This window comes from Vidua macroura, chromosome 7 (assembly GCF_024509145.1).
Source record: "Vidua macroura isolate BioBank_ID:100142 chromosome 7, ASM2450914v1, whole genome shotgun sequence".
In the NCBI taxonomy this organism is placed as follows: Eukaryota; Metazoa; Chordata; class Aves; order Passeriformes; family Viduidae; genus Vidua; species Vidua macroura.
The window spans coordinates 13,878,339-13,903,223 of NC_071577.1; the positions used below are offsets into that span (position 1 = coordinate 13,878,339).

At 38.1% G+C, this 24,885-nt stretch overlaps 1 protein-coding gene across 2 annotated transcripts; it reads right to left on the reverse strand.

Moving 5' to 3' along the window:
* Positions 1-1,404: 1,404 nt before the first annotated feature.
* Positions 1,405-24,877, reverse strand: TRAK2 (trafficking kinesin protein 2). 2 transcript variants are annotated; one of them, XM_053982165.1, is made up of 17 exons: positions 24,553-24,877; positions 18,905-19,222; positions 17,742-17,936; positions 13,449-13,519; positions 12,666-12,782; positions 11,299-11,508; positions 9,454-9,532; positions 8,467-8,597; positions 8,202-8,276; positions 7,467-7,604; positions 6,639-6,718; positions 5,740-5,943; positions 5,305-5,603; positions 4,754-5,032; positions 4,433-4,532; positions 3,207-3,900; positions 1,441-1,497 (listed from the first exon to the last, which is right to left on the reverse strand). In XM_053982165.1, exons 2-16 carry the CDS (start codon positions 18,939-18,941, stop codon positions 3,219-3,221), a joined length of 2,697 nt encoding a protein of 898 aa, XP_053838140.1. In that variant the 5' UTR covers positions 18,942-19,222; positions 24,553-24,877; the 3' UTR covers positions 1,441-1,497; positions 3,207-3,218. The 2 variants fall into 2 exon arrangements, with proteins under 2 accessions (XP_053838139.1, XP_053838140.1); XM_053982164.1 differs by having other exon boundaries at positions 1,405-3,900.
* Positions 24,878-24,885: the final 8 nt, after the last annotated feature.

Consider the following 24,885-nt stretch of genomic DNA (forward strand, 5'->3'; position numbering starts at 1 on the left):
TTATACATGTTTATTATCAAATTTACATTCCACTATGAAACAACAGTAAGTGCAAAAAGCAGATGGAAAAAAATACCATGAAAATCCCAGACTATTCAAACACTGTAATCCCCTCATGTAACAGCCAAATGAAGCCCAAATACAATTACTTTCCTTCCCTCTCTGTTGCTATTCGACTGCAGTAGATGTTTAACTTTGATCACAGGTATTTTGAGCATGCAGGTATCACTGAATTTATCAAAAACAAACAGTGAAACTAGAAAGCTTTAAGTTTGTGCTTTAAGACAGTCGGAATATGGTAAATACAAGAATTCCCTTCTGTCTCTTGTATCTTGCACAGGCATGGGTAAGTCCTTTCTAGCATCCATGTTTGACTCAAACCTGCAAAATAACAGAACCCTGCCAAAATGTAATTCTCCATTCCTTCTAGGTCTACCTCTACTCAAAAGATCTGGTGCAGGATGTCAGCCATGCAAGTTTGTCACCTCTCTTGTGGGAAACAACAAAAGCCAAATCATTCCTAGAATCATGGTAACTTCTAAAATGTCTCAGAAACACATATTAAAAAAGGGTTTATCTTCTAGGTTTTGGTACAAAATGGTAAACTTGAAAGAAGTATCAATTTTCCCTGTTACTGCAAGCCAGGCATGTATATCTAAACTGTGCATGACTATTTAAAGGCATAAATGCATGACAGAACACTGCACCACAGCATCAACCAACTGGGTAAACACACACAAACACCATGGTATAGAGGTTCTTCCATTTTCTTTTTGCCTTATGTAAAGTATCTGATGATACACCTCAGCTACAGAACAAACCAACCTCTCAACATCCACAGCATTGTTTGAACTGAGCCAGTTTATATTGCTGGGCTATGGAATAGGGAAGTGTCCCCAAGAGAAACATGCATTTCATTTATATGCTTGTAGATTAGTTTTACCTGAACCACAGTCTGCCAAAGGAATTCTGCCTTAGCAGATTTGCTACTCTGCTGATCCAGTGGCTGGAGTTATCTTATGAAGCCAGTTAGAAACACAGTGTAGTACCTTCAAAAATTTATCTGTAACTCAGGTATTCCTACAATAAACACATAAAATGGACGGACTTTTGACATGCTACACTTCTCTGTTGGTACCAAACTGTCTAAGCTTTTACTAACTTGTTTCCCTGGAAGTTACACAGCAGAAATACCCATCCCAGGCCACTGGAGACCAACATGGCACTCCCTCCTTTCACTCTTACCTTATGTAGCTAGGCAAGACACCATGCACAGCTAAGTACATACAAACATAAATACTTACATGAAAAAATTAAATATTTTTCACTTAAAAACCAAAATTAACCCGTATATAGTCTTTCAAATAAAATTCACCTTTTGTAAGTGTAAGATTTTGCTTAGAGAGCAAAAGGCAGCTCCAGGAGTTCTGGAATATTTCTGTGCGCTGCTGACAGACAAGAATCCCTGTGCAAGTTTGAAGTGGTTACTCCTTTTCCCTTTACAAAACAAAAATATCAAAGAGTCATTACAAGATCTACAGAACTGTAAAGGCCACATTACAAATTTCCTATAAACAAGGTTAAGAAGCTTTCTTTTCCTGCCCTACTCCATTCACCTCTGCAGCAACAAGGGTACTGATTATGGATAATATGCCTAACAGCAAATGCAAATCAGTGTGACTGCACTGATGCTTCACACCACACCCCTAGACAGCTGCCAGCTATACCCCACTTACATAGTAACAGGCAAGGTAAACTTAACTGCTTAATCTAATTGTATGGAAACAAATCATTTTATAATGTTGAGAGGTACAGTGAAAATTTATATAAAGACTAAGAAGCTGTTTCTATTCAGGTCACTGGCAAAGACAACTTTTTCTTAAGTTACACAAAACATCTGTTGTAGATTGTTCATTTATGATTAGAATCTTGGACAGGAAGGAATCAAAAAAGTAGCATGGGCAGTAATATTTTTATAATTAACACTCAGAAACCAGATTTCTAAAATGAAGTTCTTTTTTGAGTTGGAAACTCTGCCTCAGCTATGTTCAGAAACACACTCCATCACTGGTCACTGGATTTCAATATTCATTAAAATGCTACAAAGAACACCAGCTTTTTTCTTCCTGTTTCTATTTAGAGACTGACAAATTTTGCTCTTAATGAAATCTTTTAAACAAAATCCTACTTAAAATGAGAAATAATTGAATGAAAGACATAAAGTTTACTGGAGAACTATCAAATATAAAGAATGTGTACTTGGCAAGACAAGAGGCAGTTTTCTGAACTTCCAACAATTTCCTTGAAGTAAATGTTCTCCATTTAAGTCTTTAAAAAGAAGCCCTTAATCAAGCACCTAGGGTTTATTTCCTTTTGCAATGCTGAAACGTGCCTGAGATATTTGTGTGAGTGTGTGTGCATAAAACTATCCTCATTTAAATAGATGCACTCTACACTTTGGAAAGATTTCTTAGCTGGATGTTCTCACCCCAACACACTATTCTGGTTCTTAATTCTTATTCATTGCACATTTCTCTGTGTGCTTTGTTCACAAGCTCTGGAAAGAAATTAACTTCTGTCAATACCTCACTAACACAATTGCACTCTTTCAAAATATAAATCCTGTGTTTGTAAACTGAAGTATTACTTTCTTACATAGAGCTAAAGATTCTCTCCCCTGCTTCTCAAAGTGAGGAGGTGTTCAAAAGAGCAGAGCTTCTGAAATGGAAAATAAAAGAATGAAAAAAAATTCCAAGTTTTCATATTTGTTTGCTACAGAGAGGAACTTGGGCTGATAATGCTGGTCAGACTGATTGTTATTTTAATATTATATTTAAATTATGTAGCCTGACTGCAAACAACTAGTAAATACTATGGGTGTATGGTGGAAAAAAATAAAATACCTACACATAGAGGTTAAAGGGTTAAAACATTGAAAATGTCTACAACAGTCTTCACTTCTGACTAAGTTAAGACAAGATGCTGAAGGGGGGTCTTGAAATAAAGCTTTGGTTTTACCTTTCTGTCTCCCACAAAAACCTTCTTCCTCAAACCCAAGCAATGTTCCTTTGCTCCTTGGTCCCAACGCTTGTCTTTCCCACATTTTAACATGCACATGCCTTCTCCAACGCTTCTGTAACACACCTAACAATGCCTGTACTGGATGTTCATCCCTCAAATTATTTACTGTGCTCTAAGTCAAACACCTTTCAGGCCAGTTAGTCTTCCTTTAGTATATCCATTTTTGATGACTGTGTGCAAACAGGAGCTCCCAGTGCTCCAATTATGGCTGGAAGACTCTGGTTTCTTCTCAGTCCTGCCATTAAGTTGCTACCTGCATTTAAGAACCCAGTTGAGTCCTGCCTCTGCAAGCCAACCTCTGGCCCCTGATTCTTGCCATGGTCCTGTGTTTCAGGGGGCTTGATCACCCTGGCAATGCCCAGCCTCTTCAGTCTGTCCACAAGGCTCATCTTCAGCTGGCCTATGTCTGGGACGTTACGGGAGGGCTTTAGGCCATACATTTCCTGCAAAAACGTTTCTGCTGGTCGAGAAGCCAGGAAATTGTCTGAGTGATGCACTCGAAGCTCAAACAGTGGAGGGGAAGGACAAGGTGAACGCGAAGGAGAATTTGGTGGAGTAGAAGGAATGGGAAGAGTTCGAGGGGGTTGCAGCAAAGGCAGTTTTTCTAACATGGGGCTGTCATAAACCTTGGCAGAGATGCCTCGTTCTTGCAAAAGTTTAGCCAGGCTGCTTGTGCTGCTGAAAGTAGTAGTTGAGTCTCTTCTGTTGGTAACAAATTCTCCAATACTTAGTCTGTAAGGAAGAGCTGCTGGAGTGCTCACTACTGGGTTTCCAGTACTACTGCCAGTATTCCCCAGTGAAAATAGAGCACCCATGGAACTGAAAGAAAATAAAAATTAAACAAAGAATATACACACATTAGACATTTATATACCTGCTCTTCATTTGCATTTTTGTATACAGAAGACTCAAGAAAAACCTTAACTATTGCTATCAGCTGTGACAGCTTCAGTAATCAGAATTACTGTTCTGCAAAGTACCAATGAATTTACCTTCTGTGATCTCCTGTACTCTATTAGACAGAATATTAACATAGTTGTCCAGTTAATTAAAAAAAATATAACTGAATCAGAAAATAAATCATCATGGAATTTTTTTTCCACAATAGCTGTATGATACAAGGCATCTGCTACTTAAGAGTTAAAATTTACTTCAAGTTACCTTAACTTGTTTTAATTCTCACTCTAGAGAATTCCAAGTTTTCCTTTGTAATTACAACTATTTTTATAAGTAACATCCTACATGTTGCCTAACTGCCTTAGTATTTTTAAAACTGGTCCATGTATCAAAAGCCAGAAAGTAACTGTTTAATCCTATGCAGCAGCATTTAGAATGTTAGCAGTCCTCATACCTGGGAGTTACTTGAGTGACATCAGATGGGTGAAGGATCCTACAGGTAGTGAAGGTAAATGTGGAATTTGTTGAAGATAGACACTTCCCTGGATTTGAGGCTGCAATGTGAAGAATTTACATGCATTAAGGATAAAAATAAAGACATATAAGAATGAATCAAAGTCTAAGACAATGTTATTATCACTGCTAATTTTTTGAGTCCTTTTTTTTGAAGTAAAGAACAAGAATAGCAAAGACAGCATTACCACACAAATACTTTCCATAGAGTAAAGGACACTGCTAAATAGACTTAGGAAGAAACACTAACCATGCTTCTTACCAGTGAGTGGTACTGTTGCTGAAGTAATAGATGGCACGAAAATGCCTGCTGCTGGCTTTGACAATGCACATTTCTTTTCCTCTGGGAAGGACTGTTGTGCTTGAAATGTTATACCTCCTTCACCCTCTTCCTCATCATCTTCCTCCAGGTCAGAGATGTGGTGCACAGTATCATCAGACAGAGGGGTAAAGCCTTTAGTAACAACACCTGGTCTTGGGTCAAGAATGGTGCCGAGGTTGGGTCGAGCAAGCTGCTGCCAATGAAAAAGGGTCTGAGATCCTGGTGTGACAAAAGAGAAGAGATTCAGAGAGCCATTACCTACTACTGTATTGAGTTACAAGAATGCATTATGAAAAGAAGTGCAGCCGGCTGCTGTGAGCCACACACCCACTGGACAGCAATGCCAAGAAGCAGCCTAACACCGGCATGGAGCCTACCAAATACTACTGCTTCCTGTTACTGCACATCATACCCAGCTGTACATACGATGATTTAGCTGGCAAACATAAAATCCTTTTCTGCTAATGAGAGAACGAAGATCATCCTCTTACCTTCAATGGGTTTGACAATTTGCAACTTCTCTGGTAGGAGAACGCGGAGATTACTAGAGCTGGCAGAGAGATCCGTGAATTCTGAGTTTGTACTTGGGGAAAAAGAGCTTTCTGTTGGTGTACTGCAGCTACTAGCCTCATCTTTCTGCTCAGCCAGCAAATACATTTTTCGGTCCCACTCCTCCTCAAAGAACTGCTTCTCACTCAGGTAGTTCTGACGACGCAGAGAGAGCCTGTGCAGAGCTGTGACCAGGTCATTGTCTCCAGGGGTTCCCGGCTGGCCAGGACTGTGAGTGTCTCTGTGAGAAACATCAAATAATAATAGATATTAAGCCCATTAAATTAACTATTTCTCTATTACACAGCAGAAGTCCAGTCTAGGTTTAGTTTTGAATCAGTTCTTTTCAGAAGAAGGTAACAGGCTGTGCTTCCTACTTCAAATTCTTCTCAGAGCTGCTCCCTGGGGCCATCTGTGTGTGGCACTCCAAGTGGTGCACGCCAGACTGGAAGGGCTTTGCTGTCATAACAGCACTCGAGCGATTTGATCCAGGGATTGGCAACGGCGCAGGAAAGGAAGAGGAGCGGCCACGGATGACATTAGCAACCTTGACAGTGTCAAACACTCGCTTCTGTTGAACCCTGTGGAAAAGACAAACAAACGTGGTTTTCAGAAGCAAAGAAGATATAATAAAGAAAAATCTCTGAAAAACAAAGTTTGAAAAGTCTGTGGAGACCCCACTATAAGATGTTCAGAAAAACATGATTGCCTAAACACTCATGTCTTCAAGAGATCTACTCTATTAAGCATCAGAATTACCACTTCTTTACCTGAAAGATCTGAACTTCTACTGATAACTGCTTTAGAATATTCAAAAGTATATATTTTATTTATTTAATTTGTATATGCTTTCAGAAGCACATATTTAGTTTATTACTCCTTGCTCAGAATCATGAGATCCAGGAACAGGTCTTCAGGGTTTTAAAAACTCTTATATATCTTTCAGCTATAATGTCATTTGTCCAGCAATTTTTCTATAAGCATTAAAAGGGGTAAAACTAGTCCTGTGCATCAGAGAATTTGGATCAAGAAGTTTCAAATTAAAGAATGAAATAACATCCTTTTATCAATTCCCAGCTTCTTTACAGAATCAAGTAAGAGTAGCAGGTTTCAAAATTGAAAAGATTACCAAATACTACAAACCTTTTTTTATTTACAATGAAAACATTATAGAGGGAATATATGCATTTATGGAGTCCCCAAAATCAGTTTCACCTTAATTAATACAAGTCTATGGATAAGTATCAAAATAGCACATGGAGATCTGAAAACATACTTTTGCTTGGAGAGAACAGATTCATCAGCCTGACTCAATTCCTTCCGCATTGTCCCTTCAATTTCTGCTGCAAGGGAATCCTAGAGAAAAATGGAAACCATAAGAGTTGACAAATTAGATTCAAGTCTTCCTTCTGACAATTTTAGCAGAAAATATCTGTAAAAATTACTTTTAACAATCAGCATTTGTTTGCCCAGTATCAGTATGCTTTGGACAAACCCTTCTGCCTCTGAAGTAAGGGCATGTGGGACAGTTTTCCACCATAACTATACCCATGTGTAACCAGGATGGGGTTCAGTTTTCATTATCAACATTTGCTTTTTCTTTGTGTTTCTTTATGTACTCTGTATGTTAGTTGCTTTAGTTAAGCTACAGTTTTAAGAGCACTTCTTACAAGTGTACATGAGTGATTCTGTACACACAGAGCAACCAACCAAAACCTGAAGAATTCCCAAATATTTTGAGTATGTGAGATGCTCCGTTTCTTAAAGAAACACTGTTGAGTAAAAAATTCACACCAACATCAAATAAGACACTAGCACAACTGAGCATAAGCTATAGAACATGCCAATTCCCTTATTAAACAGAAATGGAAAAATAATTGCAGTGTCACAGTATGTCAAGTGAACAGTTAGTTTCCTAACTAATTTCCTAAATTTCTAACAAGTGTACACATTAAAGAATTGAAAAACCAAAAGATCAGCTCCTTTGTCTACTACAAAATAGTTCTGGCTGCAGTTCCTGCAAAGGCTGTTGTGCTCCTACAGCTGCTCACTGCCACAGCTGTGTGTGCCAGCTGGTGTGTGCCATGCTAGAGGTGCTGGTTACCACAGGAAATGCTCCACGAGACTGCGGGTGGCAGAGACAAGCGACAGAGCTGGCTCTACTGCGCAGCAACTTCACTTCTTCCTGGGACTCGTGCAACATCCCCAGACACTCTGCATTCCGGTCTTGAAACTCATGGAGCTGGAAGAGACAAGAGGCCATCACATGATCTCTTCGGAGAGAATGAACTCCTGCAGTAACCTAGAATGGCTGATTCAACACTGCAAGATTCTTTCAGCTGCAGGGCACATGCCCACAACTGGAATGGACAACAGTACAGCATCCGTAGCAGTTTTAGTGACAAAGCACAAAGATTCAAAAGAGGAAAAAGTATGATGAAATTCAAAGGAAAATACATGAAAAAAATGCAAATACACTAAATACTGATGCAAAAGAAGCAAAAAAAGAGAACTGCCTTAAAATCTAATGAGCCACAGTACTGTTGATACAATCAGTAATATTCACACTAAAGCACTCTTTTTCTCATAACTAAGAATAGTAAGACCTCCCTATTTGAAACACGCTCCTTGCCTTTTATACTCCTGTGAACTACAAAAATATTTGTGTAGGCTTAAGTAAAATAATCATTCTTTTCCTCCAATCATATGACTTAACACAATGAAAGATTAAAATCCTACATAATTAAAAAGCAGTAGTTCCCACTTTCTCTCAGTTTTCTTTCTCCTGTATTCTGTCCCAAACATTTATCTAAATGTATGTTATAGAAGTCTTAAATACCTCTGCTGTCAGTTGTCTCTGAGCATCTTTGGAGGCTTGTAAGTGAAGTTTCAGCTCCTCCTTCTCAATCATATTCTGAAAGCACAAAAAGGTGCTCATCATTTTCTCAGCTGATTTCCCCAAGAGACTGATCCTCTGCCACACTTTCCAGGAACAGTGCAACCCCGTGGCTTGCCAAGTCAGTTTTTGCCTGCGGTAAGCACTGGCACGTGCATGCTGCACAGATATCTGTGCACACACGGACACTTTATCAGCATTCCCTTACCTCTTTGAGTTTATGCTGAAGATCAACAATCTGGGACAAAAGGGATGAGATCTCTTCCTGGTAGCGAATCACCTCCTCACTCTTCTCTGACAACTCCTCTGTTATCCTGGAAATCTGAGCATTTGTTTGCCCTACAAAACACAAAAGGAACTTAATCAAGATGTTCTCCCACAAAAAAAACCACAAAAACAACCCCAAACCAAACCTAAATCCCAGAAAGGATGAGTGAAAGTCAAAAACAATCTCCAAAACCACCAATTCTCTTAGGAAATCAATTCATAATACATAAAAGTAGGTGCCTCCGAACATCCATAAGGAAAAGAGTAACAGTGGGGAGAAGGAGGAAAAAAAGTTAATTTCAAATGCAGGTATAACATATTAAGAACCAAGCATGTAGAATCTGAAACACACATGATCAGTATGTGAAATGACCACAATAAAACAATTTCAAATGACATAACGACTCATGATCAAGGCCAGACTTGAAATATTCTGGAAAAGTCTGATTCTGAATTAATCTTGTTATTAACTACCACTGTCCCCAAAGCAAATACAAACAGCTGCTCTAGACAAATTAAGCCACTTGCTTATTTAAATGCTTTGGTTCATAACATATATTCTAAAACTAATGTGTTCATAGTTTTAAGAATGTAGACACTGACCCATTTCAGTGTCAAGTGTGCTGAATATACAAGGAGAATATTTTATTGATTTTCAATGTCTGTAGGCTTCAGTTTAGAAAGTTTATGGACATCACCTTTTGTGTTCATTTTTCCCTTCTGAACATGACACACTACTGAATTTGAATGCCAGAGTGAAATCTGATAAAATACAGAAACAACCTTGCACTTGGGCTAAGGGCAAGACTTCAATGATTAGCATAAATTACTGAAGCCCATTTTTAGGTTCAGGGTTAACTAAGAAGATGTAGGCACTAGGTATTTCACCTACCATCCTGTTATTGCAAAATACAGCCTGGATACTCACGGAGTTCTTTGACACAGTCATTGACCAGCTGCTGTTCCTTCTCTTCGTATGTAATGGTTTCTGACTTCAGATGGCAAGCCTTTGAGAAAATTATTCACTTATCAATAACAATTTCAGTTTATCTATAATGTTATAAATTTTTACTTCTAAAATTCTCGCAACTGAAGAGTCTCCCCTCTCTCTTTAAAAATTCTATGCAACAGGTTATGTTTTCCAACATAACCTGTTTCCCAGAATTTTACAGGTGTTTTATGTGAAAGACAGATAGACACATGAACAAAGCCTGATCTCTTGGCTCTAATAAAAAACTGTTGCAAAAATATGTAATTTGGTAGGGAAGGTGAACCAAGACAGAAATCAGAAATAAGCAATTTAATTTGTTTCAAAAACTTAAGTTAAAAAAAACACCTTGAAAACTGACTGATGTTAGCCAACTCTCTTATGGCACTGAAAATCTCTTAATAGAACAGCTTTTCTCCATATTTCAAACTTGTCTATTTAGACTAAATTTTCTGGGCCAGAGACTGAGTATCACAACATATCTAAACAATATGAAGCACTCTAGATTCCCATGTCTCTTTTGATTGTGAGGATGGTAATACTAAATTTAGCACAGCCAAATCTTCTATACTCAGAACTGTTTGCCAGTAAGGGATTCACACTGTAAAACTCAGCAAATGGTTTTAAAGATTATCCCAGCAAACAGTACATTTACACAAGTGCAGGCAAATACGCCTCTTTACATAGTGCTGTCACATGAAATATAAAATCAAATAGAGGCTCATTGTAATTGAGGCTATTTCAAGTCACTGAAGGTTATGTTATATCACAGAATGATTGAGACCTGGCTGGCCTGTAAACTTGCAATCATATACAGGCTTAGGAGCAAAATAAAGGCAATCTTCTCTTTCTTATCCTACAACACTACTGACATATCCAGTTAGTCTTATGGAGTTTTAGGAAGAATGGGCATCTCAGGCTGAGTATTTTGGAGATAAAACAAGGGCAGAAGTGTATTTTATTGACATTAAAGGAATCTACTGTAGTACTGGTATAACAAGCTTATATTGGGAAAAACTCACATAAAAAAATCAAAACACCACACACACACACACACAAAATAAATTATCTTCACTTTTCTTACAAACAACACCCCCTTTTCTTAAAGGCAACAAAAATAACCCAGTTTTAAACAATGTCCTATTTTACAAGTTCCACTCTTCACTACCAAAGAAAAGGCACTGCATTCGTTGACTCCAATTCTTGGAACCTTTGCTGTTGGTTCCATTCTGTAGCCATTTTTTGTCTGGCCATTTAGTCTCTATCCTTCTAATGGCACATCTAGAGCCTGTATTCAAGCTTTACACACATGAAAGACCAGTTAAAATAGAGAACTAATCATATAGTCACAACTAAGTGTGTCTTTAAAATAATTTAAGTGGAAGCTTATTAACCTTTAAATATCTTCTGACAAAAACAACAGCATCAGAATGGAATTCCCCAAATACTCCTGCTCATTGCAGTCGGATTTATATCAAAACAAACTACATGAGCTGGAGGGCCTGATGTGTCCAAGTACTTTTGGTGGGTGCTCATATATCTTCCCACGCTTTTTCATGTATCACAAACTGCACTGAGAACAGACTGCTGGAGAACTCTGGAGATAATGAGGAATGAAGGAAACAGAAGGATGTGGGCACGGAGGGAAAGTGCTCGGGAATGATTTGCGTATAGTGACACCAAATAGCCATGTGCTTCAAGAGAAACCCTGCTGCTGGATTTTGAACACCCTGATTATTTGTTTCACACTCAGCACACACAGCACATGCCATCAGTTGGATATACCTTGGATCGCAGAGCCAGGTTCTCTTCCTCCAGCTCTCTTAGTTTATCCTGCAGGACATCCAGCTGCAATGGATCATGGGAGACAGTGAAAGACTCGTTGAAGCGCAGTGGTGTGGAACAGCTGGAATCCGTCTCACTCTCCTCAGAAGCGATGGAAACAATACGTAGCAGGTCATCCTTCTTTGACAGTTCATGCTGCAGCTGATTAACCTAGAACAAGCGAAGATCACCACCACATGAAATACATTTTACATACACAATATCATACTGTATTATTTATGCAGCCTCTAGAACGTCACTGCTCCTGAATAGCTCACACCTCCATTTATTTACAGGAAGTTCGCAAAATTGTAATTTTACCACTGCAAGGGAGACTGAAAATTCAAGACACCACAAAAATGAACAACAGAACTTACTTTTTAAATAGTTTACTGCAAAATGATTTCCCAGTTGCCTTGATATATTATTTCATTTTAACATGCTAGCTATCATTTTGATTATGATCATTACTCTGAATTCTTGAGTTCCTGGAGAAAAAGACTGAGAGACAACTATTCATATGTACAGAATGGTACCTTCCAGTTTGCACATTAAATGACCCATAGGACAATTAAAAACAAAAGAAGAGACAGATCTCATTTTGATAAAATCTATTTTGCTTATCTACATTTTTATATGAATACCTAAGTTTATGCTGTCCTACAGCTGATTATGAGTACACCCTTGTCACCAGCATACTGTTTTACACAAGCAGCTGAATCCATTTCACTGTAGGTTACACTACATCTCTTGACCACAGGGTTATTTGTCAACTATTTAATTATTTTTTTAAGGAAAAAAAAAAAAACAACAAAGAAAATGTTAGATCAAGCATTTGTGCTTACAGGAAGAGATGGAGTGAAGATCTTGATCAGAATTCACTTTTCATTAAATTTTATTTATTCATTTGTTTACTCTTAGTGTAAGCACCCAGCTCACTTTCTGTTTCCTCACCTGTGAAGTTATGTAGCAGCTCATGTCAGATATCAATCTCTTATTTTGACTTATATTAGTCCATTTTTAGTTTAACAGTGGGAAATCAGATTTATAGTCTGATATACCCTAATGATATCTAACATTCTCATAATTTCTCAGTAATTACAATATATTGTCTTCATATTCAATTCCTGGACTGCAAAAAGTGATTGAACAAGAGAATGGCACCTAAGCACATTTCTGTAGTCCAAGAGCACCAATCACCCCAAAATGATATATTTCTTTTAATCCTCTTACCACCATCATAAATGGAAAAAAAAAAAAGGACAGAAAAAATGAGAACAAAACTAAATAAAGGGAAAAAAAAAAAAAAAAGAAAAGCAATCACTTACTCTGTCTAGAGTTTGTCCTAACTGTTCTTCCAGTGCTTCATTCTGCTCCATCAACAGATGATTTCGCTTAAGGAGGGCTTGTCCAATTCGCGCTGCCAGTTCCAGGTCCCGATCCTTCTGCTCACAAAATGAGAAAAAATGTTTCCTTTTGATCATGTAAGGTTTAAATTCAGAGTAGTTTTAGATTCTCCTAGATATTGCTCAATGCATCAGCACTCTGAGATTCCCCCTTCACTCTCAAATAGATCAACACTGTTAGAAAATTATTAATGCTTCATCACTTGGATCCAGAACACATCCATAACTGTGTTTTTTGATACAGCATATTCTCCTCCACAGCCATTTGCAGTAACAGGAAGGGAAAGCACCAAACCTGGGGACAGTTTTGTGTTTTGTGCTGAGTACAAAGATTATGTGGGCTCTGTTGAATAACACACACACAAAAATCACACACTTACTTGGGCCTGTGGCCTTCCCAGTCACACTTCCTCCAGAACAGACTGGTCAGCTTAAACAGTGGTGAAAGGGTACAAGCAGAGGAGCAACAGGAAATCAGAAGAAAGCTGTTTCTTTCTTATACTCACTGGCTTCATGGGTGCCCATAGTTTTGTTACATTTTGTTTCTGAGGTGGTGCAAGCAAATGGGTAGCTTCTCATTACTCACGTGTTTGATAAGCAGCTCTTGAAGATAACTGAATCAAAATGGTCAACAGCTGAATAAAAACTCTCCCTCAAATACATTCCCTCAACTGCATTAACACAGCGTGACAGTGACAAGCATACCTCAGCTAACAGATGTTTGACCATGTCAGCTTCACCGCAGTCTTTCTGCTCCACATTATCTGTGCCAAGAACTGAAGAGAAACAAACATGCTTATTTTATTGAAGGAAAGACAAGAAGATTGTGGGAAGAAGGAGAGCTGAACTCAGATGATGTTTATATACAAATACAGTACTTGGTTGATGAAGCTAGCAGAAGCTATGAAAATGCACCTTCAACTTCAGAAATGTGAAACAATACTCATTTGGGAAATTGATAAATGAGGTATTGAACATTTGCGCTTTTCAGCAATGTTAAGTAAGACTTGAAGTGCTCACACATCTTTCAAATTTAGAAAAAGGAGAAAAAACTCCAAAGAGCAACTTTTTGAATACAGCTAAGCAATTGAATTCTCCAGCCTGCTGGGGAGAGAAGGAGGAGTATATTGGAGCATATCCAAATACAATTAAACACATACTTTAACCCTGAAGCAAAATTCCCACTAGGCTGTGTGACAGCTGTACACAGGAAGTATGGAGACCCCTGAGACAAGTCATGAAAATGTATTTATTAAGGGCTTGACCATCTTGGAAACAATTCAGAAGAAATGAGATGATGTATGTCTGGGTTTTAGATGTAGCAGTAAATGCTATCTTAGTAATCAAGTGACTCTAATGTTTGAAGAGTTTGTAAAACTATTAAAAATTTGAGAAACAGTAGGATTGGAAAGATGACTGAGTGAGGAATAAGCAGAGCATGAAGAATTTGTGACACCTCTGAACAAAACACAGTGCTAGAACTGCAAAGCATTGGTCTGCTCTTGTTCATGTCCTGATAAAAAGATGGTGGTAACAAAGGCATCTTAATTACCTTGTGCAAATTTGTGAGATCCATCCAAGGAGGAGGAAGGAAGTTCAATAAGAGCTAGAGTGACAGATAATGAAAGATATGGAAGGGAAAAAGAGAAAAAAGAAGAGAAAGAATTAAAATGTAAGGAAATAGGTAATTTTCTGCCATGCATCTACCACAATCAAAAAATAAATGCATGTGTAAACATAGTTTTTTCACTATTAACACTTTCTAAGGCCTTTTAGGGAATCATTTAAATATAATTTTCTTCAGAAGCAGAATTCTACATCTCTCTATCGGATGATGAACGTTTGTGCTAAGCTCAACAGCAATTTGCTATTCTTACTTTATGAAGTCAGGATCATTAAAGTGAAGAAGGCAGCAATATAAATTTAAGAATTACAGAAGTACCTCCTTCAGCTGAAAATTTAAGTTAACCTGTTTCAAAATGAATTCCATCATCACTGAACTGCAAAATGAGATTACTATAGGTTTGATCTCAATATTTCCTTCACTCTTTCACCTTGTTTAAATTGCATTCTTACTCTGAATATACAGTGTTATCAATTATCAGTTATTTTCTTTGTTTTGTTGAGGACTTAGTTATGAGATAGTAAAGTGCCAAGCTAAAGTGCACACTAACTTTATTTACATATGTTATATAAACTGTCTATACCCTTCACATACATAATGGCCACAATTAACCTTTTAAAGCATAACACTACAGCTATACTAAGATCAAAGTTGCATTTTAGTAATAAAAGAAACTTCTTTGTAATTTTGAAAGACAGAAGAACAGGAAGAACAACACAGAAGGAAAAGTTTTACTGTTTCTCTAAAAGCTTAAAAGAAAAATATATCAAAGTAACAAACCAAATGCTTTTCATCAAGTAGATCAGTAGGCATAAAAACCCAACATATGCTGTTTAAGCATGCAGGAGCTTTCAACTTATAGCACTCTCACTTACTAACTGTATTTCTAAGCAGGGAAAAAATAGAAACTCTCTACTAAATTTAAAGTACGTATCTATCAGTAGCATAAAATGCATTTGGAGGACAATTTTACTGAACTACTTGGTTGCTGAGACTAGCTGCTGAAAAGGGGACTCCAAACACATCTAACTTATTAATATCTGGAAAATTCACATACATAACTAAGATACAGCCATTACAGGCAGAATATTATAGCCAGCTCTCCTGTGGTAACTGTTCCTAGCAGGTGATTTCAAGTTATAAGTTTCTATCCAGTCCCTTTAATAAAAATTTACACTGATTCCATGCTAATTCCAAGGTTATTCAGGTAGGTAAGTACCTAAAATCAAGAGCAAATATCTTTACTCTGATAACTACAATCACAGAACCAACAGCTTTGAAACCTAGCTCTATAAAAATTTCTGTATTTTCTCTCAGTACAGGATCAAAGCTATACAGTTTATTAGAATCTCTCTTGAGAACACATGCACATGCAATACTCACCTTGCCAAGTGAAAGTTGCAAGCAACTCTTCATTTTGGTTAAAATTCTTGTTATGTTGTGCCATGACCCTTTATTCACACATACAAAGTAGTTCCAAAGAGGTCTTTTGTAATTCAAGATTTCTTATGCTAGCACAGTTGAAGCAGAAAATATTCTTCCACCTCACTGAAAACACTACCAGTGTGAACCCAACTGACAGACCTTATGGGACAGACCTTCTTATAGGCAGCAGCAGCCATAAAAAGAGGAGGAGCTCAAGTGCAATAACTACTGTGTTGTTTTGGGGCTTTTTTCTCTAATACAAAGTCACTCAAACCATATATTCAGCATTCTCTCCTGGAAAACGTTATAAAAATATTTCCATACATATACAGGGGGAGGAAGATACACAGCTAAAACCCCATGTCATGCTTCATGTCACATTTACTCCCAATTCCAGGCAACAAAGAAAGATTAAAATTTCACCTAACAAGTTATTCAACAATAATTATAACTAGAATTTGATTTATATCTGTATTTGTCTGGGACTCTCCCAGTATGTCCCTGTAGGTTACTAGTCTCAAAAAAGCTTCTATGATTTCAAGTGTAACCAACGTCTGGACAATTTCTAGGAGAAACAAACCATATTTATCTTGAGTTTACATGACTCAGCAGTTACAAAAGTGTTCATAAATGATACAATAATTCGTTTTATATGTTATGATTAACTGCTATCTTTTAATTCAATTCAATTATTAATTTAAATTAATATATCTTCACTAATTTCAGTCATTGCTACAAGAAAACATTTATAACTTAAAAAACTGCTTTAAAAACTCCTACAAGCAGTTTCCTGTTTTCACAGGACACCTTCTCTATTTGAAAAGAACTACCCTCTGGGAGAAATAGGAAGATGGACCTTTCTCCAGAGCCTTGACAGCCAAATAATACACAACAGGCTTCATGAAAACTTTGTTGATAAAACCCCTCCCTCTCCCTGCAGGCTGAAAATGCAAGCTCACACTGACTGAAGGTCCTTTGGAGCCCTGCGTTTCATCACGCAGGTGAGGCGCAGAGCCGAAATCTTCGGCAGAGCTGCGTTTCACCTCACGCACAGCTAGACTCTGATCCCACCTCTTTATAATTAACTCTTAGAAGCAAGTACACGCCCCACCAACCACACAACTGCTTCCAGTGAACTACTAAAGCATTCACTCGACTATAAAATCATTTATGCTTGCAATATTAGTATCAGAAACAGTCTGAGCAATAAACATTAAGTGGCTTTCCAATTACTTTCCACAGTTAAAAGAGTTCAAAGCCTTCGAGTACAAGTCATAACAAGGTCACTCTAAATTGTTGAGTACTGCATTCTTGGGAGGTGATATTTTAATCTTTGTTATTCCTTTGCTATGCACCCTTGGGAAGCTTAAACTACAAAGAACAATGACAAAAAAAACCCTTTTAGAGGTAGCATGTACAAGGAAGAGGTAATCATTACAGATTGTATATAAATAACAAGTTCCCTCTACACTGTGGTTTGTTCCAATAGTTCCAATATATGGAGGAAACAGGACTTCCCCATTTCTCTGAAGAGATTACAATACATTCTCCTCACAAGAAAACACTTAAAAACTACAGGCAATTATGTGCTTCACAAACATTACTGACACAAAACATCAGGGGAACATCACCAAATCAACCACAGCATGGTCAACATTCCTGAAAACAGAACTGCTTCACACTCATACCTCTTCTAGCACAATTCTAGGTTCCTGCCTCTTTTTCACTATCACATCTTCATTCTTACTTCAGTATGTAATCTGATGATCAGGCAGTCATTAACCATCTTAAGTCAGCCATTAGAATTGCAGTGTGAACCCCAAGCACGTCCCCTGAAATCAGCCTTTTCTTCCACCTGTCCAAAGTTTTCCAGATTTGACCATTTCCTAATATTAACTGCGTATCTAGATTTTTATCTTCAGTATCTGGGGAAATAAATACCGACTCACTCATGTAACGGAAGGAGTCCTCCTCACGAGCTGGAGCAGCCATCTCCGGCAGCCGGCCATGGCAAGCCATGGGCTGAATCCAGTCTGGATTTTCATACAGGTACAGAGAGTCCACTCGTAACTGGTAATCTGGCAACTGTTCTTCCAGCATGCTCACCAACTCCACCTCAGGAAGGTCCTCATTGGAGCAGCCATCTGAAAGAGAGTAAATGCCAGTAATAGTGCATTGTTAAATATATGTAAAATTTAATAGTGCTGCTACAGTACTATACATTTTATGTAGTATAAAATACTTCATAAATCTTCAGTAGATGTGGAAATAATTATTCTGTACCAGACAAAATAACAGAATACTTACTGAATCAATGCTTGATTTATACTGCAATACTTTTAAATTCCTCACCCCCAGCTGATCCCAAAACTTCCTGAAAAGATGGTATACTGTGTCCCTCCAACTTCCTGAATATAATGTATATACTAAGTTTGAATTTCTCTTTTCCTCTTCATTGAGCCAAAACACAAACCTACATTTTACCAGCTATTGATTTCCTAAAGTCTCATTGACTTTTCATAGTTGTTACACTTCCCTTTTCTGAAGGAAATTCACATTTTTCTTGTTCTTCTGTTTTATGCATTGATTTGATAATGAACATAGATGTAAACAATCTTAAAAGTAAGCAAAATCAAGTGAATACTGCTTTGAAATCAGGGAAGAAGTATAAAATTTCATTATCATCCTTATGGAATCACACTCTGAGAAACATGATACTAAACCCCTGCAATCAAAGTTTAGCTCTTTCTATGCTGTGTGTGTCCCTTAATCTCTTCACAGTTATTGCAAAAAACCCACATTAATACTAAATTGGTAAAATATCAATGGTATGCAATGATTATCTTTGCAAGATTTCCACTCAGGATGAATACTATCTGCAGTATCTTTCAATGGAAAAAACACCAATGTTGTATATTGACAGTACGAATTCTATATACAGTATTTCACAGTGCACAGTGACTTTACAAGTGAGTCTAATGTCACTGGTTTTGTTCCTCTACAATACCACATAAGCAGCACAAAGAATGTGAAACATAAGGTTGTCTTCAGGTTGGTGCTTTATGACATGTTAGACACATTCAAGATTTTTAATAGTAATTCTTCAACTTACCAGGGACGCTCTCCAAGCCCCTGGGATCAAAACTCATGAGTCCTTCCTTCACAGTTCACTTCCTTGGAAAGAGCATTCTGTAATCAAGCTGTGCACCATTCCTTTACTGCTTTGGTAAAAAGATGGCTTTGGTTTAGAGACAGAGTAAGTGAGAGCCATCAAGGCACAGAGGCTCACAAATCCGGCATCGACTCACTTCTGTAGGCTGGTTCATACTCCAGATCTACTGCCATCTTAGGACATGCCTATTTCACCTGGGCTACTGATCAGTAGAAGTATTTCATGTAAGCTTCACCAGCTTCTCAGCTCACCCATCACCTAAAAATAAAACAGAGAGAATGCCCAGGTTTAACAGATTTCACTCTTTCAAGGGAGACAGGTAAATTGGTGTGACTTTGTTTCTTTCAGCGTGAATTTCCCCTCTGTACTATAATTAAATATTAAAAAAAAAAAAAAGGCAAACAAGCATTTTATTTCCAGTTTACACAGTACACGTAAAAAGTGGCATTAAAATGTTTTCTCCCTGCAGATAGCTCACCTTAAACATGGACTTGGTCAAATATCTCTTTGTCTGTACTATTCATCTTCTTTCATAAAATATTTAGTGTATCCAGGTCATTCACTGAAACAAGGCATTTCCTTTTTATGCTAACAGACAGCAGCTCCAACTAAAAGGTTTTCTTTAGGCCACTACATTATTTAAAGTGATGGATTCTAAAGGCAGGATTTTAAAAACATCACCCTTAACATTTAAATTGTTAAAAAAATTTAAGTGTTACAAAAGCATTTGCTTGAGTCTCTTTTCCTTTAGAAATCTGTTAATTAAAAATTGGACCTATCAAAAATTTACTTCGTGGACTGTGATAAAATTTGTGTTTTCTCTTCAGCAGGGACTCAGATAAACCAGAAAATGAAACTACTGTGACTGATTCAGATAAGCTATCAGAAGAGTTTAATGAAGTATACATTTTTCCTTTGCCAAGACTGATTAATCACCTTCCATATAAAACAGCAGTTTTAGATGAGAGAAAGATATAAAACTGAAGAGAAAACCAGTCTCCTTTTCCCTCCTCTGGCATTCAGTTAACATAAAATTCTCTTAAAAGCCTTCATTAATTTAAAATTTGCTCTTAACAGTTTCCCCAAGATCTCAAATCATCAAGCACAACAATCAGAGGTTTGTTTTGCTGTCTATAGCAACCTCTTATTTGACAAGATTAAAATGGACAGTGCAGGAGCTTTTTAAAGCAAGTCTGGAGCCTGCCAGTTCATCTGCTCGTAGACTTTGGCAGGAGATCAAAAAAGAACTTTCTTCCATTAAGGTCAGCTCATACTTGTGTGCAGTATCTTCTTGTTTTGTCATTCATTTCTTTATGTATGTGACCTGTTTATCAGTTGTAATTATTATGCATATTAAACACTTAATAAAAAAGAAAAATTTGAGATTTCAGGCATATTTTCTATCTAAATGCTTCTAGCATTTAAAAAAATTCTATAGGCTGTTTTTTAAATGGATTGCTGAAAAGCATGAACTATACATACCCCCTTCTCTAAAACAACTTAATACAGCATAATATAAGACATTTAATTAGACTGCTGTAGACCCACACATGCAAATGACTTTATTTTGTAACAAGAAGAGTCACTAGACAGCTAGACAAAGTTCAGCAGCACAGGACAGTTTCTTCACAACTCTAACTCAATCTTTTTCCTTTGAGTTTTAAAACTGTAAAAATGAATGCTGCTGCTTCTCAAGATTGGTTTTAATCTCTCTTCTAAGTGCAAAGCAGAAGCACTATTTGTAGCAGGTCAGTCTCAGTTCAGCCAAGGGGGGTGGGGGGTGGAAGATGATTTGGCTAAATGTTTTCTAGAGCACCAGGCCAACACCAAGCTATTGAATTGAAAGAGCAAACTCATTTGTAAAACCTTTGAGAAGTTTACTACATAAGCAAACACCATAAAAGTTAATGCTTGCATTTCCAGTGCTTCTCATAGCTTTAGTTTCCTGTACCATGGGGCAACTTCTGTAGAAATTCAAGCACTGGGCAGTTCCACCCTGAAAGTAACTCCATGACCCTTCTACACTGCAGCTATAAAACAATTTCCTAACTGCAGATTCCTCCTGCAAGTCAAAACTATGATTAAATACATTTAAATAAACCCCATAAAATTTATAACATGGCTTTAAAATATATGACCATGCTATAAAAAGATGGACTAGAAATTAAAATTGTTAAATCATGCAGAAAGACATGTCCAAAAGAGAAGCTAGAAAAGTTTCTCAGGTATTGATTTTAATCTTTATTTATAAAGATTATTTCCAGTGTCAATTTACTATATTTATTCTACACTGATCTACATCTTATCAGTTTTGTCCCCCTACTCTCTCATAGGCCAATTTCCCATTGATGTTCACGTCTTTTACTAATAGGCTCACTGAGCACAGGAAAAACAAGGGAAATTCAAATATTGGAGAACAACCCATATGCAGGGGTGGTGCTCTCAGAAGGCTTTTTTCAAGGAAGGTTCATGAGAGATGAAAATATCAGACAACATTTTACACACATACCTATCCCAATCTTAGTGTTTCCGTAATCTCTAGATTAAATTTTACTTCCCAATGTGTGTCTCACATTTCAGCTATCGTTTGGCTCCAAACAGTGAGCTAAAACCTGGGCTACATATAGCACACTTCTTGTAGAAGTCAAAACTATTCCTGCACCTTCTGAATCTGCCCTAGAGAATCCAAGTTGCTCTAAAGAGATTTTATAATTTTTCCCTTCAGTGAGTCAGAAGACCCTAGTGAAGATTGCTTGAAAAAGCAATACTGACTAAAATCTTAGAAAAAGATAATTTAGTTATAAAGCATTGAAAATTGCTCTTGTCTTTGTAAGTACCACTTTGAGCAATTTCAGAGGGATGCAGAAGGAGCTGGGACAACTCAAGATAGAATATAATTCTGAAGACATTCTACCACTAGAGAAACTCTGATTCAAACCTGAATTATAAGAAAGATCAGGGAGTTGCTTTACAACTGGAAACCACAGACAACTGTATGTGTTATTTCTTTGTCCACAAAGTTAAAAATGTATGCGAAATATTGGCATCTATATCGACAATATCCAAACTGCAACATAAATAAACTGTTATTCCTGCTATTTTTCATTTGTTGAGAGCAGCTGACTCCTCACAAGTACTTGGAAAGACTAAACTAGGTCTGCTTCTCTGTACAATTCCAGGATTCAAGACATTAGGCCGCAAGTAACACAAAGAAAATTTTGACAACAAAGAAGATTCTAACAACAAAGAAGATTCTAACTTGACTAAGAGAGAAGACATCATCCATTTTCCAAAAGCAAGCCAAGTAAATGAGTTATTCATTATTATTATTCTCAGATGCCAAATTTTACTGCCATGTAAGCATGCAATTTAAAAAATTGTATCAAGTCATTAACACAGTACTTTTTCCATTGCTAAAATTGGAATGCTGTCAAGCCAGCTAATAGCAATCAACATATTCTGCATTTCAAGGTTAATGAAACAGTTCTATTCTTATAGCAAACATGACCACACTGAATTGCTGCCAAAACATTCCTGGGACCAGTGCTCAGAAGCAGAGGCCAAATTTTTCAACACCATCCAGTAGGAGATGAAGGACAAAGGATTATCAACTGAAAAACAAATCTATGTGAACACAAACTTTGTCTATCAGAAGTAACATTTGCCATTTGCCTAACACCTGTTATTTTCAGCCAATACTATCCCTACAAAAATCTATTTAGTGCTTGTGTTTCACTCATGTAAGGAAAAAAATATTTAAAAGAGTATGCCAACATAATCCTAAAACCAACTGTAATGGTCATAAACAAGCCTGCAACAGACTTCCAATCATAATTGTTTTTCTTCTGGGATGGGGGAAAGGCTTCAGAGGGGAAGCTGGAGAACACCTCTTGGAGAATGGTGAATCACATGGGGATCATGAAACTGGCAATGACATTCCTTTGTCCTATTTTATCTACAGTCATGCCAAACCACGCTCACTTATTCTCTTTGTCTGTCATTTGTAACAGCTTATGCTCTCCAAAGTGGCAACACTACCTGTCAAATACATGTATATATGCTTTATGTACGTGTATACATGCATACTGTTGAATACCACAGCTTGATAGTTAAGATTTAAGTCCTACATGTTTGGAGGTTGTCTATGTCACCCTTAGTACAATGTAAAAACAGCAAATGCCTAATTGAAGTCTGCCTTAGTCTGAAACTATGAGTGTTACCTACATTAAAGACACACACTATGTTCTATTAATTCCTAGATTTTTTATGTAAATACATAATCAAAACACTACTATCTGTATGCATCTTTTCTCGCAAATTTTCTTTTTTCAGAAGAAATTAACTTGAATAACATTTAACTGAAATTGCTAACACTTTCAGTTGATGCATGGCTGATCACCCAAAAAAGTAGTTTCAGTTCCTTGACCTACATCCCAGCCAGTGCTCAGCATTTTAAGATACAATTCTGTATTAGAATTAACCAAACTGATCTATATGACTCAGTCACCAGAATATCACTAGCAATCAAACCAGAAATGAAAATGCTCTATTTGTGTCTTCTTGGAAACTAATCAACAAATCACAATTATCATTCCTGAAAGACAGCACTTCTACTACACAGTATTAATTCCAGAAGTCTACTATTAGAGGCAAACCACCCTCAGGAAAGTCTGTGGTTTCCCAATGCTCTTCAAACTACATTTTCAGGTACTCGTAACAGAAATTCGATAAACAGATACAGCTCTAATAGTCACACTGCCACTAGAGTGGAAAAATTTCAGGTATTGGAAAATAATTTTTTTTCAATTTCGCTTCAGTGTCAGAAGTGTAATTAAAAAGAAGTTCTGCCTATTTTTACTAAGAGCTACATCTTTTGAAAGAACACAAGTATCCGAAAACAAACCTAAAATCGACTGTTGCTTTCTAATGTTGACTTAAGTTATTTATTAGTATATCAAATATCTGCATCAGACTGTCATAATCAGTTAAGAGTAACTGTGAAACATAAGCAAGAAATAGGCACCTATGCAACAGCTGAAGATTGCATTAAAGATAAAAGTAAGAGCACGTTACTCCACATAAGATTTCTCCACTAGCATGGACGGCAGAGTAAATGACTTAATGACATACTGGTACTCCAGTTTAACCAGCTGATTAAAATGAAACAATGTGATTAAGAAGTTGCTAGCAGCTAGAATTTCCTTGCCTTCCATACACAAGCAAGCCAACAGCTAAGATGTCACCGAGGGCTGCCTCGTGTTCGCGGTGACATGACCCTCCAGGGAGCCCGCTCGGTGACGGGCACCCCGGGCCGCTGAAGGTCACCCCGGCACCGCCTGCGGGCACCGCCACCCCCGCAGCCCCCGCTTACACTGAATAGACGGAGCTCAACACAGCGCTACGTTACATTAAAGCATCACCACCGCCAAAAGAGTCCAGTCAGCTGCCAACCCGGACAGGCGCCGGAATTCCTTCTCCGCCCGGGACCGCGGGGCCAAGCCCCGGACACCGCCTCACGCTCGGGCACCGCGCTCCGACCCCAACCAGCCTCGGGAAAGCCGCCGAACACCCGGCGCGGCCCGCTGTACCTTCCAGCCCGGGTGGTGCCGCGGCCCGGCGGGGAATGGCCCGGCCGGGGCGAGAGGAGGGACGATTAACCCCTGCAGGGGTGTGAGGCACGGAGCGCGCCGCTCGCCCGTGAGGCGGCAGGGCACCGCTGGACCGGCGCCGAGTGCTCGCTTACTCGGCCCACGCTGCGCTCCCTCCGGCGCCGCTCTTCCCGCCGCAGCCCCGCATGCAACACAGCGGCGACTGAGGAAGGGCCCCGATGGCTTCCGCTCGGCTCCCGCCCAGAACTACAGCCCCCGGCGGGCCGCCGCCAGTGACGAGCCCCACAATGCGCCGGGCCATTGGTGCGGGCG